At 36.8% G+C, this 15,047-nt stretch overlaps 1 protein-coding gene across 1 annotated transcript in view; it reads left to right on the top strand.

Annotated features, from left to right (window-relative positions):
* The first annotated feature begins 4,700 nt into the window (after window positions 1-4,700).
* The window catches only part of LOC128993893 (nuclear hormone receptor FTZ-F1), a 170,939-nt gene continuing 160,592 nt past the window's right edge, over window positions 4,701-15,047 (top strand). Inside the window, exon 1 of the mRNA XM_054417966.1 lies at window positions 4,701-5,064. Within this exon, the coding sequence (XP_054273941.1) occupies window positions 4,929-5,064 (136 nt within the window). The 5' untranslated portion in view covers window positions 4,701-4,928. The remainder of the gene's footprint in view (window positions 5,065-15,047) is intronic.

Below are 15,047 nucleotides of genomic sequence, written 5' to 3'. Positions count from 1 at the left end.
AATTTACAGCTTTACTCTTCAATTTCATATTATACTACTCACGATACATACAGAGAACTTGTGACTTGTTTGAAGTTCATTTCAAATATGAATTTTGTTGCTAGCTAGGTAACTTAATTTATGATTCTTTGTTCAAAAGTTTATCTATTTCTGCTATGTTTTGTTGTTTTGTTGTAACCAAGGTGAAGTAAAATGAAACAAAGTATTTCCTTGATCACAATTGCTGTCCAAATTGTGCTAAACGTTAGGAATTTGTAAAAACAGAATTTGTAATTCAATGGTAACCTATGAAAGTAAATTTTGAAACTTTCAATATTTAAATAATAGTCATATTTTCTTAGTCATTTGAACACCTGATATCATGTTTAGGAATTTTTTATGGGGTAAAACATGGTTTTTCTCATTTTTAACCCTCAAAACACAAAATTTCCCATTTTATATTTAGACCATTTTAAAGGGCTTAAAAAAATAATTTTTAGTATACCAAAGTTCTTTTGTACAATTATTGGTTACGGAGAAAATTCTAAAAAAAAGTAAAATTCAAAATTCCCATGTTACTCTTATGGAGAATATTGTTAGATGTTGTAGTTTGCTAGTTTATCGAAATATTTTGATAAAACTTGGCAAATTTATTTATTTTATAGTAAGCTATTAATATTTTACTAATAACAACGCTTTAGCCTCCCTGTAGCAGCAAACCTAAACCTAGGTACTCGTTAAACATAATGTTGTTTAAATAGTTTTAATTTAAAATCAATTCAGACAAATGGGAATTCGCTTAGTCTGCAGGTTTTGTTGTGGCGGGGGTATTTTACTAATAAAAATTTAACAATATTTAAATGTTCAACGTGTCTGGTAGTCCAGGCGCTAAACGGGTTGAGTATGCACTGAAAGTCTGACAAAATTTGACTTTTGATTATTGTTGGGGACATCTAGTAGATGAAAAAAATCGATGATGTCGCATTTCTAGGGTGGTCACAACTCGGGGGGGAGGGGGGGAAGTTGCGCGGGTCATCGGTTTACGTTTCCGCGTCTAACTCACAAACGGTTAATGATAGAAAGGTGAATTAAGCGTCTATCTACGCCTAAATATATTGTCTTTTAAAAAGGTTATTACAACCTTTCTTTTATCTCTTATACTTTAGGCGCTAATCAACATTTATTGCAAAAAATAAAATTTAAAAATACTTAAAAATGAAATATCGGAAATATTGCGCTTGTTTAGGGCATGTTACAAACTATTTATGGTTAGAAAAACTAACAAGTAGTACAACAACACCAAGTTTAAAGAAATCCGTGCAAAAACAACAGAGCTACGTGGATTTCAGTAAGAGTAAACGTGGAAAATTCGTAGTAGTACCGAGGCGCGCATGGACGGTACGTAGCCCACAGTCGATATAGGTTTGATGTTGTAAGTAACTATGGGAAAGCTGAATTTTTCTATGCTGTTAGACCATGTTGAGATGAGCATTTTCCCAAAAGTCCCCACTCCTCCCCCTTTGTGCTTTCCTCTACCCCCCCCCCTTTTAGATAAATTTACAGTCTCTTAGAAATTAAGCTATAACTTTAAAGCGGGTAAGGATAATAACGCAATCATTTTGCGGTACGATATTCTACAAAAAGTGTTTACCATGGTATCCTAAATATTCATAGTTAAAAAATATCATAAACATAAAAAAATATTTTTTACCGATTAATTTATGAAACTTTTCTTTGTAGATTTTTTATACGAGGTCGCACAACAAAATGTTTGATACCAAATTTGGGGTGCATAGTTTACATTTTAAAATGATACATAGTTATTAACAGTTTGTTTGCATATAGTGGTTATAGATAGTACAGTATATTGATTTTACAGGACTCTGGCTTTTTTGTGCACCGCAACAATGAAAAAAATTACGTATATTATGGTTTTTGTATTTGAATTTGCCGCTTTATATAGATTATATTAACGTTATGTAGCTCGTTCAGTACATATACAGACTGTAGTGGATACATATGAATGAATATCGTGCATTTGCTGCTGTACGCCAGAGCCTCATTTTATTATACAGGGTGTCTCACCTAAAGTGAACCAATAGATAACTTTTTTATTATGAGATATAGAGTTAACTTCTTATGGGACAATACCCTTTATTTTAAGATTTTTTTTAGTGGTTTCGAATTTTAAAAATATGTTCGCCATTTTCCAATATGGCTGACAACTTTGTTAGTCCTATGGAATACCCTGTATTTTATGATTGTTTTAGAATGTAAACGCACAACTTTTAAAGCTTTTTATTCTTGAAATTTTTCTCTAAAGCTACTTGTTTAGGAGTTACATCGAAAAAGAAATGGTTTGTGAGTACATCCTGCATCCTCACAGCTCATAAACGTAAGTTTAAGAGCGGAAATACAAAGAATAAACAAGTTTTCAAATCACATCTACATTAAAAAAAAAACATGGTGGCCATTTTTAAAACAACAAAATCAGTATTTTTTAACGTATTTTATATATTTTTTTGAACGAGGACTTATAGGTGACTTATTTATTCTTTGCACTTTCTCTCTCAACTTACTCATTTATGAGCTACAGGATGCCGAATGTACACCACAAGCCTTTCTTTTAGATATAACACGCTGTAACTCCTAAATGGGGTAGGTTTAGAGAAAAAATGTCACGAATAAGAAAATAGCTTTTAAATTGTAAAAGAATACTAAAATACAGCGTATTCCATAAGAAATAACAAAGTTGTTGGCCATATTGGAAAATTGTGGATATATATTTTTTATTCGTGACCATCCCTAAAAACATTTTTTACAATTAAAAGGGGTCGTCTAAAAAAAAGTTAACTCTATATGGAAAATAAAATTTGTGTATGTTCACTATGTAATCTCAACCGGGACGTGTACCCTTTTATAGCAGAATCTCCAATTTAAAAAAGATACGTCAATTTTGGTCTAACAAGTTATATTTAAATGAATATGAGTTTTTTTGAATTTTTAAATGGCAAAGATTGGCGGGCACTTGGAAATTATCTTAAAGAGGCGTGGAGTAAAGGGTGGGAATTGATAATGGAGTATAATTATTAAATTTAAGAATTGAGATATCGATACAAAAATTGGAAAAATCTATGTAATTTAAAAAATGTATAAAATATTGTTTGTTAAGTATCTATCAAAGTAAATTATAAAAGTAACAGGTTTGTTTTATGAATTTGAATTATTAACTGTTTGTAGGAAACATTCAGATTCTCAGTAGGCTACATTTAAATTTTATTATTCATTCAATTGTTATCTGATCTTTATTAGTATGTAGTGCTATTTGTGTATGTTCTGTAGTGGAAATCAGTTTATTTTATGAATAATTACGTGATTCATGGCATTTTTTTTAACGGTTTTAAAATATTTTAAAATCAGAGTGTCTAACACAAAACAGACGGTCTTTGACCATTGTTCTTTGCATTTAAATAAAAACACTGTATTGATATTTTATTACAATGAACACATTTTCTTCTTCTTCATCATCTATCTTCTTTATCATTTATTCATCTAATAATTCTTTTTGTAGATTATCGTAACGCAAAATGATTAATAAAATATTGCATTATTATCCTTACCCGTTTTAAAGTTATAGCTTAATTGCTAAGAGGCTGTAAATTTATCTAAAAAGGGGGGTTAGAGGAAAGCACAAGGGGGGAGGAGTGTTGACTTTCGGGAAAATGATAATCGCAACATGGTCTAACAGCATAGAAAAATTCAGCTTTCCCATAGTTACTTACAACATCAAACCTATATTGACTGTGGGCTACGTGTACCATCCATGCGCGCCTCGATACTACTACGAATTTTCCACGTTTACTTTTACTGAAATCAACGTAGCTCTGTTGTTTTTGCACGGATTTCTTTAAACTTGGTGTTGTTGTACTACTTGTTAGTTTTTCTAACCATAAATAGTTTGTAACATGCCCTAAACAAGCGCAATATTTCCGATATTTCATTTTTAAGTATTTTTAAATTTCATTTTTTGCAATAAATGTTGATTAGCGCCTAAAGTATAAGAGATAGAAGAAAGGTTGTAATAACCTTTTTAAAAGACAATATATTTAGGCGTAGATAGACGCTTAATTCACCTTTCTATCATTAACCGTTTGTGAGTTATACGCGGAAACGTAAACCGATGACCCGCGCAACTTCCCCCCCTCCCCCCCGAGTTGTGACCACCCTAGAAATGCGACATCATCGATTTTTTTCATCTACTAGATGTCCCCAACAATAATCAAAAGTCAAATTTTGTCAGACTTTCAGTGCATACTCAACCCGTTTAGCGCCTGGACTATGGTGTAAGTGAATGTTCTGCAACGTAATAAGTGTTCTGTTAGTTCCGCTAACACTCACAAGGTAGCGTGAAAGTGATAGTAGCAGAAAGGAAAAGTTATCAACACAACTACTGAAAAGCTGTCTGGTAAGCAGTTTATCACCAAAATGTATCCTTGAAAGAAATAAAATGTCGGAATACGTTTTTAGAAAGCATAGCGACATGAGTTTTGCTGTAAAATAATTAATTATACGATGACCTACTTTCCATTGTTACAAAGAAACTGTTGCTTTATCCTTGAAAATTGACGTCCTTGAAGAGATTTCTATTCGAACCAATAATCCAATTTTCAGGGATACACGCGACCAAGGACATTTGAAACATGACAGTTTTGCATAATTCCAATTAAAATTTGAAAAAATGTCATAGAAAGTAACATCTTAACTCTCTATTGACCTTTAAGTCATGTTTGTCTGATGCGAAGTGCAAGTGAAGTGGCCTACCGACCTACATTTTGAATGATACAATTTTTCGTTATTCAGTCTTTTTATGTGTCGTTTTATTATTTTGGCGGGGTGTATGAAATTTTCTTGTTAATTTACACATCTTTGACCGCAATCTGTTCGGAAGGATGAACGAGGAGGCGGAAATGCTCATCCAAGCGGGCGCTGCAGCGGCTCCATCCACCCGACTTGACCCACCTTCAGCTGTGGTGGATCAAAACAATTCTACGGAGCTACAAGTGTCATTTTCGTCCAATTCTACAGGTACAAACGTGTACAAAAATTAATAGTGTTTATCTCAAGAAAACGCCATTATTCACTTGGTCAACTTGAATAAACAGCCGCCTGAACCTGTGCTTGTGCATACCGAGAGAAAACAAGGTGCCTTGTCATGAAAGGTTATGTTGGTCGAGATATAATACGTCCCCAGTTTCACTTCATTTGTTTCGTTAAATACTTAGTTAGTTATCACCCCATTACTCCAGAGTTTTTTCTCTGCAACCTGTTGGAAACCTATGCTAAAAAGGCTTATTACTTTCAATGCTCAGTTAACCTAATTTTATTGTCTGCCATATCAACCACACACGTATTCGAAGCCTTCCTATCCTATGTTGAAAGCCTAACACATGTTGTGTGTATTGTCATATATTACTACTTTTTACTCCACTTTCCCCATACAACCATATTAATCTGAGTATTTTCTGATAAAATAGTTAGTCTTAAAACAATCATGCTCCTTGGACCAAGCTTAACTGAGAATGCTGTGATAATCAGTTCACTTGATGACCTATTTTCACAAGTGTCTAATTAAGTAATCTGCTTGTGTGTTTAATTACAGCTTCTGTAACCAAAACATTAAACAGGCTAGGACTTTAACTATATGCATATTTAGGGCCTACAATAGGCCCTAAAGCTAACTAACATAAGTTAAGTTAGGCTATTTTGAATTAATTTACTGAGGAAATCTTCAAGTCAAACTCGATTACCCTAAGTTTTGTATCAATCCACCATGTGATTTAAGTTAAAACCCTATTTAACTTGCTAATCTTATCCCGAAACGTAAATAACTCTAGTGCCCTGTAACCCTACTTTTAATTCTAGGTCTGTTTTAAAAGACAGAAAGCAAATACGGTAATGATTAAGTCCACTTATAAAGCAGATAGGCCTAGCCTAAATAAGGCTAGTGTAGCCTACTAATAGGCTATTCTTGCACCTCGGCTCTAAGCTACCAGTACCTATTCGAGTTGTAGCCCATTTTAAATTTGTTTCTAGAATAGTTGTCCAATCCATAGGCCTACCGCTACCTTAATATTAATTTACCATATGCCATCCTGTAAGAAGGAAACACATTTTTTAAATCTTACGTAGATACATTCTGTACCTACTCGAACAAAATAACAGCTTTGTTGAGGTAAATTAGACGCTATTTTTACAGTTGTAGGTCATAGGATTTCTAATACCTTAAATTGTAGGTTTCCACCTTGCAACTGAATATATGTCCAGAAGGATCGTAATGCCCTAATAAAATTTGTATCCCAGTTCTACACCTGTCACATAAATCTAAGAATGTTTGAAAGAACTGGTGGTCCGGTGTGGTAACAACAACAGTCGCTTACTAACTTATGTGCTTCCTGTCACCCCCCCAAACTTTCAATTTCAAAATATCAAAAATCTGTTAGGCCTACCAGTCCTCATTGATTAACTGATTCAAAACTTTTGGAATTGCACTTATTTAAGTCCTAGTAAGCTATAGCCTATGTCGAACCAGTTAACAATCTACAGAACCTTCATCCTTCTAAGCTATTTAATATTAACTTAATATTTAATTTGGGAGGCTAATGAATTTTACTTTTACCTTTGAATGAGCAAACTACTGTGGAACCTGCTCCTAACAGAAGAACCCGCTCAATTCAGAGGACGAGGACACTATCCTCAGGGCCAGTACACACACACCGACTTGGACGCATGTGAGTACGACTCATCGTGTCGTGCTGGCTTATGACAAAGTCGTTTTACCTCACGACAGTTGTTGTATCGGTATACGACTCAGCAAACACAACAGCGAACTCTACTGGCTTTAGGACTACTCATTTGTGAGGATGTCACCAGAGGAAGAGGTTCTTCTTCTCCTTCTCCTTCTCTTGTTAAGGAGAAAATGTCGACCAACGTATCCAAACAGATTCTTTTTTTACTTGAGAGAAGGACAAAAGGACTGTTTAGTGTGAAATCTGCATTCCATCAACAGTCTGCTGTACCTCAGATTCATTTGCTGCTTGTTCCTCTACGACACTATCCATTGCACCGACCTTCCTCTGCCAAATTGCAATGCAGACTGGTGGGGCAGGGTCTGAGTTTCCCAGCGTAGAGCCCCGCAGTTTTGTCCCGAGACACATTAGTGTGTATACACCGACGTGGCAGCCGTATAACGCCATGTCCCGCTACGACTCAAAACAGTCGTGAGCCCATGCGACACGACTTGCCTGTCGGACCCCCAGTCAGTGTAGGGCGCGACTCAAAATTTGTCGTCCACAACTTTGACACATCCACGACTGCTGTCGAACTAGTGTGTACACCCCCATGCGACTTCCATTGCCTACTTTGTTTCTCTATTTGTCGTGCAGATATACAGTTTTTTGAGTCGTACAGGGGCACGACAAAAGTCGGTGTGTGTGTACCCGGCCCTTAAACCATTAAACACATATTCAGTGGTTGAACTTCAGTCTCTAGTCAGAATACCATAATTGATCATGATGGCTTTTCCTCATATGTGACAAGCCTGAACAAATTGAGCTATGGCTATTCATGCACCCTCACTTCTGGACATGGCTGTCAAGAGCTCTGTCTGATTCCAAGTCACCCGATCTTTAACATCAGTAATGTTCTGTGATTTTGTAACGTTTCCAGTTGCGGACAAAATGTTTTTAAGAGGTTGGTGGCCTCTGTAAAGCTTTCATTTGCCCGTCCACATATGCTCCGGACCTATGCGTGGAAAGTATCCATCAAAGCAAGGGGTGAGCTGGTACAGTACAAGGGTGAACTGTACTGTTAAAAAATAGTGGCAGGTACTAGGATCCAAGTCCACGACATCTTTGCTTTGAGCCCAAAGTCCGTGGCACTACCGACTGAGCCACTAACTCACCATGGTTTGTTCTAAGTGTTCTTGAGTTGTAGAAATATTGCGGATTAAAGTTGATATTAAGTTAATGTATAAAATAGGCCTGCATACAGCTTTACGTAGCATTTAAAGTTGGTACTTGACTTGCCCTACGCTCTAGTACTTGCCAAAAAGATAGGCTAACCCAAACAGCAGTGTCTTTAAATCAGTAATCGTATAGCCTAAGTTCCCTCTTTTTTTACAATCTGCACTGATGGCTACACAAGGTGTTCACACTTGATAGACTGGTAACACGTACAGACACAAAACAGGGAGAACCAGAACGCAAAAACCTTATTTGAATGCTTTTGCGTTTTTTTATGGCAATTAGTGTAAGACGAGTAACTTATACAATTACTTCCAGAGAAAACCCAAAACCTGCAAGCGCAGGAAACCAGAATCTTGTTAGGCATATTTGCATATTTTTTTCAAATGTAGGCCTACAGTATTTCATTTCTATGTATTACTATTTACCTGGATGAGGAGTAGGATTTTTTCATGTTAAAAAGTATTCATCTGACTAGTTGTAAAAAGTCGTTCCTATAGCCTATCGCTCCACACGTTATTCTAAAGCGGTCTCTTCTATCATTTCTAAATGACATTTAAGTACCGTAGCGATCTTGTGTATCAAACTTAACCTGTATGCTGTTTGTAAAGTGCAATTAAGGCATTTCATTGTTTAATCCAATGATTATAGGAGAGCCAAATCAGTGGCAAAATGTACACCTTTTGGGGCCCAAGGTTAAAGGTATTCTTGTGTCCTACAGTCCAATGTATAATAATCATCCTTTCACCATCTTGTGTGTTTCCACGCTAGTGAAATTTTTACATTGTTGATTTTAAAAGTAATAACAGCTATTGGAGCTGCATAACATACAATAACGAAGGTACACTTGTTACTTTGTCAAAATTGCATCGCTCAACAAGATCCAAAGGTTCTCGTGCTTGCGGTGAGAGCTACGCTAAATCGGTAGCCTATTTACACTATACAGGGTGGTAAAAAAGTCCCTGGACAGTTAAATATTTTAAAAAATAATGCAGATAGAGCTACAATACTTGGTACAAAGTTACAGGGCATAAAACTCTATTTTAACACATATTCAGTGATCCAATAACTCTTCAGGGGGACGGCCCACAAGGAGTCGGAAGAAAATCTTAAATGGAAGCATAGGGCAATATGCACATCAAATTAAAGGTCTTTTTTAGTAAAATACAATGCCGCAAACCGCACTTCAAAAGGTTGATCCTGCGCAAAATGGCAGATGTTCAAAGATTTCTTGAATCCGCCATTTTGAATCTTTGAACGACTGCCATTTTTTACTCAGGCATTTTTTTGAGCTTGAATTTACGGCATCGTAATCTACAAGTGAAGACCTTTAATTTGATGTGCATATCGACCTATTTTTACGTTAACAATTTTGTTCCGATTCCTAGGGCTGTGCCCCCTGAGGAGAAAGCGTATAATAGCAATGTAAACTAAATGTATCTTTGAACAGCTGTCATTTTGCGCAGGATCAACCTTTTGAAGTGCGGTTTGCGGCATTGTATTCTACTAAAAAAGACCTTTAATTTGATGTGCATATTGACCTATGCTTCCATTTAAGATTTTCTTCCGACTCCTTGTGGGCCGTCCCCCTGAAGAGTTATTGGATCACTGAATATGTGTTAAAATAGAGTTTTATGCCCTGTAACTTTGTACCAAGTATTGTAGCTCTATCTTCATTATTTTTTAAAATATTTAACTGTCCAGGGACTTTTTTACCACCCTGTATACACCAGGCCACTGGCGATCTTGACTGCTGAACTTGTTTGAAAACCTCAACTTAGCCAGGAGAGAGATTTTTTTTTGGCCAGTCAGATTTTTCTGTTGAAATAAGTCAGTGTGTTTATCAGCCAAAGCTCAAAGACAGCATAGGTACATATTTTGATAGTAAATATCAACCTTCCGAGGATGTGTCACTGAACTGTGAGCTGCGTGATATTAGAAAGAGACTGTACTCCTCACCAGAGTATTCATATGTTTACCATGGAAAGTGGAATTGAGGCTCAGGAAGTACAGTAGTCAAAGCGGCCGGAATATATAGCAGAATGCTGAGGACTTTTTAACCAAAATATTATTTGTCTGCCAAAAAAGCGTGGCTTTAAACAGTTTATACAGTAGTACCTATCAATTAATTGGTCAATTGTCAGAAATTTTAAAACATTAAAAGTATTAGACGTCTTACGGCCTGGAAAGGACTAGAGCTTGCAGAAAGTCATTGACCTACACACATTTTGTGTGTCTTGAAAGTTACTGAAGAAACTGTAAAGTTACACTAGATGTCCTCCATCCTCAATCTTTACCTCCCGACTGGGTGAGCTGGATTCAGGCCTTGGTGTGATTGTTGTGGTATTGTACTATTAAGTTAACTTAATTCATTGAGGATTAGTTTGATAGAAATATCAAGACGTCAGTTGCCTTTCTTGATCCCACAGCGGTCTATGACACTTTTTCGGGAAAGGTTTTATATTAAGATGTAACCTAGTTCTGTGTCTTTAATTTTGCAATTAACTTATTCTAGGCTACTCAATGTTAATGAGTGGCCAAATGTTAACAGATCTGTGATAATGTACGGTATCCAAAATCCTTTTAGAAAGCTTAAAGATAGTGGTGTAGTGAAACAGAAAGGGCGTTCTCACTCTGCTCTCCCCCCCCCCCCCCCCCCTAAGAGCCTAAATATCGATAGGCAACTCATATTTTTCCCACAACAATGGTACGTGTCCCCGAACTGGAACATATAGGCTACGACTAGTTGGAGTAATAACTAAAAAAATATAAAAAAATTAGAGGGCCAACAATCCAGTTCCGTAAAAATCTTTGCGAAAATTGCCTTAGAAACACCTCGGAATTATAATTTAAAAGTGTATTTAATGATAGGCCTACTACACAAATCCTTGGAGCTATAGCTTTATTTGTGTATAATTTATTTGCCCAGTCGGCTCAGTATTTTTGTGTTTAGCGCGTAGGCTAATACAAAAACATATTCACACAGACACCACCTCTACTTTACGTTAGGTACATGTATACGGTATTATAGGCTAATACCCCCGCCACGGCAAACCTGCAGACTGAGCGAATTTCCATTTACCTTAGGACTGAATTTTTATTAAAATATCCCCTTTAAATCGTATTTAAATAACACTAGTGTACCTGTTGCTCGAATTCAAGTAATTGCTAAGTTTTACAGGCGTTATTTTAAAACGAATAACAGTCATAATTTCTGATGACTAAAGGATTCGATTAAAAGATTATGGAAATACTCAAGATGTGCATAACAGATCTATATAATCAACATTTCTTGTAAATAGTGTTTTCTACAAATAGCCTTACTCATAGCCGCAGTAGGTTGTCCAAAATAACTATTATAAATTCTAAAAAAAACATTTTTTCTATTTCCTCTCTATATGACTTTCCTATGTTTCCATGGTTTGCAAATCGGCTCGTTCAATGATTACTAAGAAATGCAGCACAGTGTTAATTCAGTTTTCTTTTTAGTATACCAAATTATACAGGCTCTCTATCTCTATTTTTCCATTGTAATATTTACGCCAACCCAAATTCAAATAGTAAATATTTCATTTCAACCAAGTCAGTAATTGTTGGTAGCAAACTCCTCGTTCCCACCACCACCCCTGGCTTAAGTCTGGGAATTATTTGCCAGGCCAATTCCCCTTAAAAATCTTCTTTCTTTTCAGGCTTCAGCCACTTTCAATCCTCGTCCATTAAATGTGTCCAAAAGCGTAACAGTACGACTCCCTTCCCCAGGCCCGTTTTTGACCCTGTCAGCGCCCTAGGCACGTCTAATAGTAGCGCCCCTTTGCAATATATATATATATATATATAACAGGGTGTACACCGACCGGGAAATCCGGGAATCATGTGGGAGATTTTTGAACCGTGAATTTTGTATTTCTACATGGAGTTTTCAATTTTCCGTGATCGCGCATGACAACAGTGACGTTTCCGTGACCGCGGGAGACGATAATATGTCTACACACGGCCGCGAGGGATGATCAGAATTTTCCGCGATCGCAGAAGACGATAATGGTATCTACAGAGCCGCAACGGATGATCAGAATATTGCCACAATCACGGAAGATGATGATAATGTCCACACGACCGCGGGAAACCGCAAGAACTTTGCCGTGATCGCGGAAGACGATGATGATCTCCACAAAACTGCAGGACATGATTAAAATTTTGCCGCAATCGCGGGAGACGATTACCATGGATTCATGACTGCGGGATACGTACGATATCTACATGACCTCGGGTGATACAATGACTATTTCTACACGGCCACGAGGGATGATCAGAATATTGCCGCGTTCACGGAAGACGATGATAATGTCCACACGACTGCGGGAAACAGCAAGAATTTTGCCGCGATCTTAGAAGACGATGATGATCTCCACACGACTGGAGGACATTATTAACATTTTACCGCAATCGCGGGAGACGATAACGATGTCTTCACAACTGCGGGATACAATAATGCTACGATTGCTCAAGACGATGATAATGTCCAAATGACCGCAGGAAAAGATAAGAATTTTGCCTCATTCGCCGAAGACGATCATCTCCATATGTCCGCAGGAGATTATTACTATTTTGCCACAATCGCGGGAGGTGATTACTATGTCCACACGACCGCGGGGGACGATAAGATGTCTCCACGGCCGCGAGGGGTAGTCAGAATTTGACCGCGATCGCGCAAGACGAGGATAATGTCCTCACGACCGCGGGAAAATATCAGAATTTTGCCTCATTTGCGGTAGATGATGATAATCTCCTCACGACCGCGGGATATGTTCATATATTGCCTCGATCATGGAAGACAATTTTATGTCCAAACGACCTGACTGCAGAAAATAGTAAGAATCTTGCCGCAAACGCGGGACGAATACAATGCCTACACGGCCGCGAGGGGTTATCAGAAGTTTACCGCGATAGCATGCAAATACTACCACGAACTTTTTTTAATTTCCAAATTTTTGGCGCCCCCAAAAAAAGCCAATTGCCTCGCGCCCTAGGCACGTGCCTACCGTGCCTATTTGGTAAATCGGCCCTGCCCTTCCCCATACTGCCCTGAGCGATAGGGATCATTGAGATTCGCTCTAACCTTTCCTCTCCCCTTCATGGGCAAGTTTTTGTTCCTTTTTTTCTTGGTTTTTGTTTGTTTCTTTTTTAAATTTAAAAGCCTGTATGTATCCCCTGGTTTTTCCTATTTCCCTAGCTACTTTTCTAAACGTCTCAATTGTTTCCTTGTCACTCATCATGTGTTATGTTCTCATCTGTAGACCTCTCTTATCCAAGACTTCTTCCTGTTCTCTCCGATTTGTCTCCTGAAGTGAACAATTTATAAATACATGACACGTGGTTTTTTTTCTTCACATATACATACTTATTCTTCCACCAGGTGAAATCTCCACAAATTCGCCTTGAAATTTTCCATGTCCTGTGACAAACTGCGTTTCATAATGGCCCATCTCTCAATCTAGTTCCAGTCTCTTTCTGATGTTAGGTATACATCTGAACGTTAAACCTTTAAAACGTTAACATAGTATTTGGCTATAAACGACAATAGTGTTATTTGTATTTTGTTCGTGTCTACCAGTTAAAGTTCATCGGCCTCCTCCTATTGGCCGTCCTGGTTGACGTCTTATGGTCTCCATTATGTCGAACGTTTTTTTGGTTATGTTTTGATTTTGTGCAAATAAAAACTGGTTTAAAACAGTGAAACATCAATCTTTTCAATTAATCTAATAAATCCTTATAGCACATGTCTGCAATTTTAGTATTGGTATAACCAACTGTTTCAAATATTAGTGTCAATTTCAAAGTATTCATCTGTTCAAATGTAAACAAACATTTTTTTCCCTAAGAATAACATGGGAACTTTGGAGGCCACTGGGGCAGAGCCCTGATGGAATTCCAAAGTATTTTTGTTTGATGGCAAACTACATGCTAAGACCTTTCTAACGACACCTTGGACATGGTGATGGGTAGCACCACCACTCCAAAACAATTATGACAAAAATATGCCTACCGTATTAAATATATACATTAATTTTAGCATATAAACAAGCAAACTACAATAGTTTATCAATTATCCTTATGAATAACATGGTATTTTTAATTTTTTTTTTTTATTATCTCCGTAACCGTTGGGCATACAACAATGCTTCAATATACAAATTATTTATTTTTTTTAGCTAACAAAAAAATGGTTTGGAATGAAGCTATGAAATTTTTTGTTTTTAGGGTAAAAAATGGAAAAATCTATTATTACCCCATAAAATCCCCCATGGGAAAAATTTTATGGGAAATTAGACTATGCTGGTTCGCGAACTTGTTTGAATAAACATTGGTTTACACGTTTGAATCAAATTTCATCAAAATCGGATCTTTTTTGCTAGAGTTATCGCGTTAACGGATACATATATATGAATATATATATATATATATATATATATACAAGTATATGAAATTGAATGGAGGGTGTTTTTGGGATCTGGGACCTCAAAACGATAAAGTAAATCAGTCTCGGGGCTAGGTCCTACCATGAGATCTACGGGAATAGCTTATTCCCTGTATGGGAAATTTGCTAAAATGTGTACTATTGAATGGAATAAACATTCTTGATATCACTCTATATCCCTTGTTGACTTTTCAAAGCCTAGAACAGGGAGGGTAAAAAACAGGTCCAATGTAGTCAGCATTTAAGTGTTTTTTCTTAGGAAGCTAGCCCTCAAGTTCTGCCCACTTCTACCCTTAGCAATATGGGACTGCCCCTCAACAAATTTATTTTACCTGGTGTTCAGGGGCACATTGCTAAGGGTTTAAGTTTCGTCTTAGGTCATCTTCTCTGCTGAACGGTGTGCAAACTTACAGTGTCAATGTACAGCTTAACATTATAACGAGAATAAGTGGGAATTCCCTGCCGTTTTCCTTGGCTCTTAACTGAGTTAGATATATTTTTATGAAATCCGTTGTAAAGAGTATCATTATCAAGGATGCATAGGAAATTACTGTCTCTACAGACACTAAACT

The sequence above is a fragment of the Macrosteles quadrilineatus genome, unplaced genomic scaffold (assembly GCF_028750875.1).
Source record: "Macrosteles quadrilineatus isolate MER2022 unplaced genomic scaffold, UCM_ALF_1.0 Scaffold_5__1_contigs__length_97177068, whole genome shotgun sequence".
Taxonomy (NCBI): domain Eukaryota; kingdom Metazoa; phylum Arthropoda; class Insecta; order Hemiptera; family Cicadellidae; genus Macrosteles; species Macrosteles quadrilineatus.
This window is presented reverse-complemented; position numbering and strand designations above follow the sequence as displayed.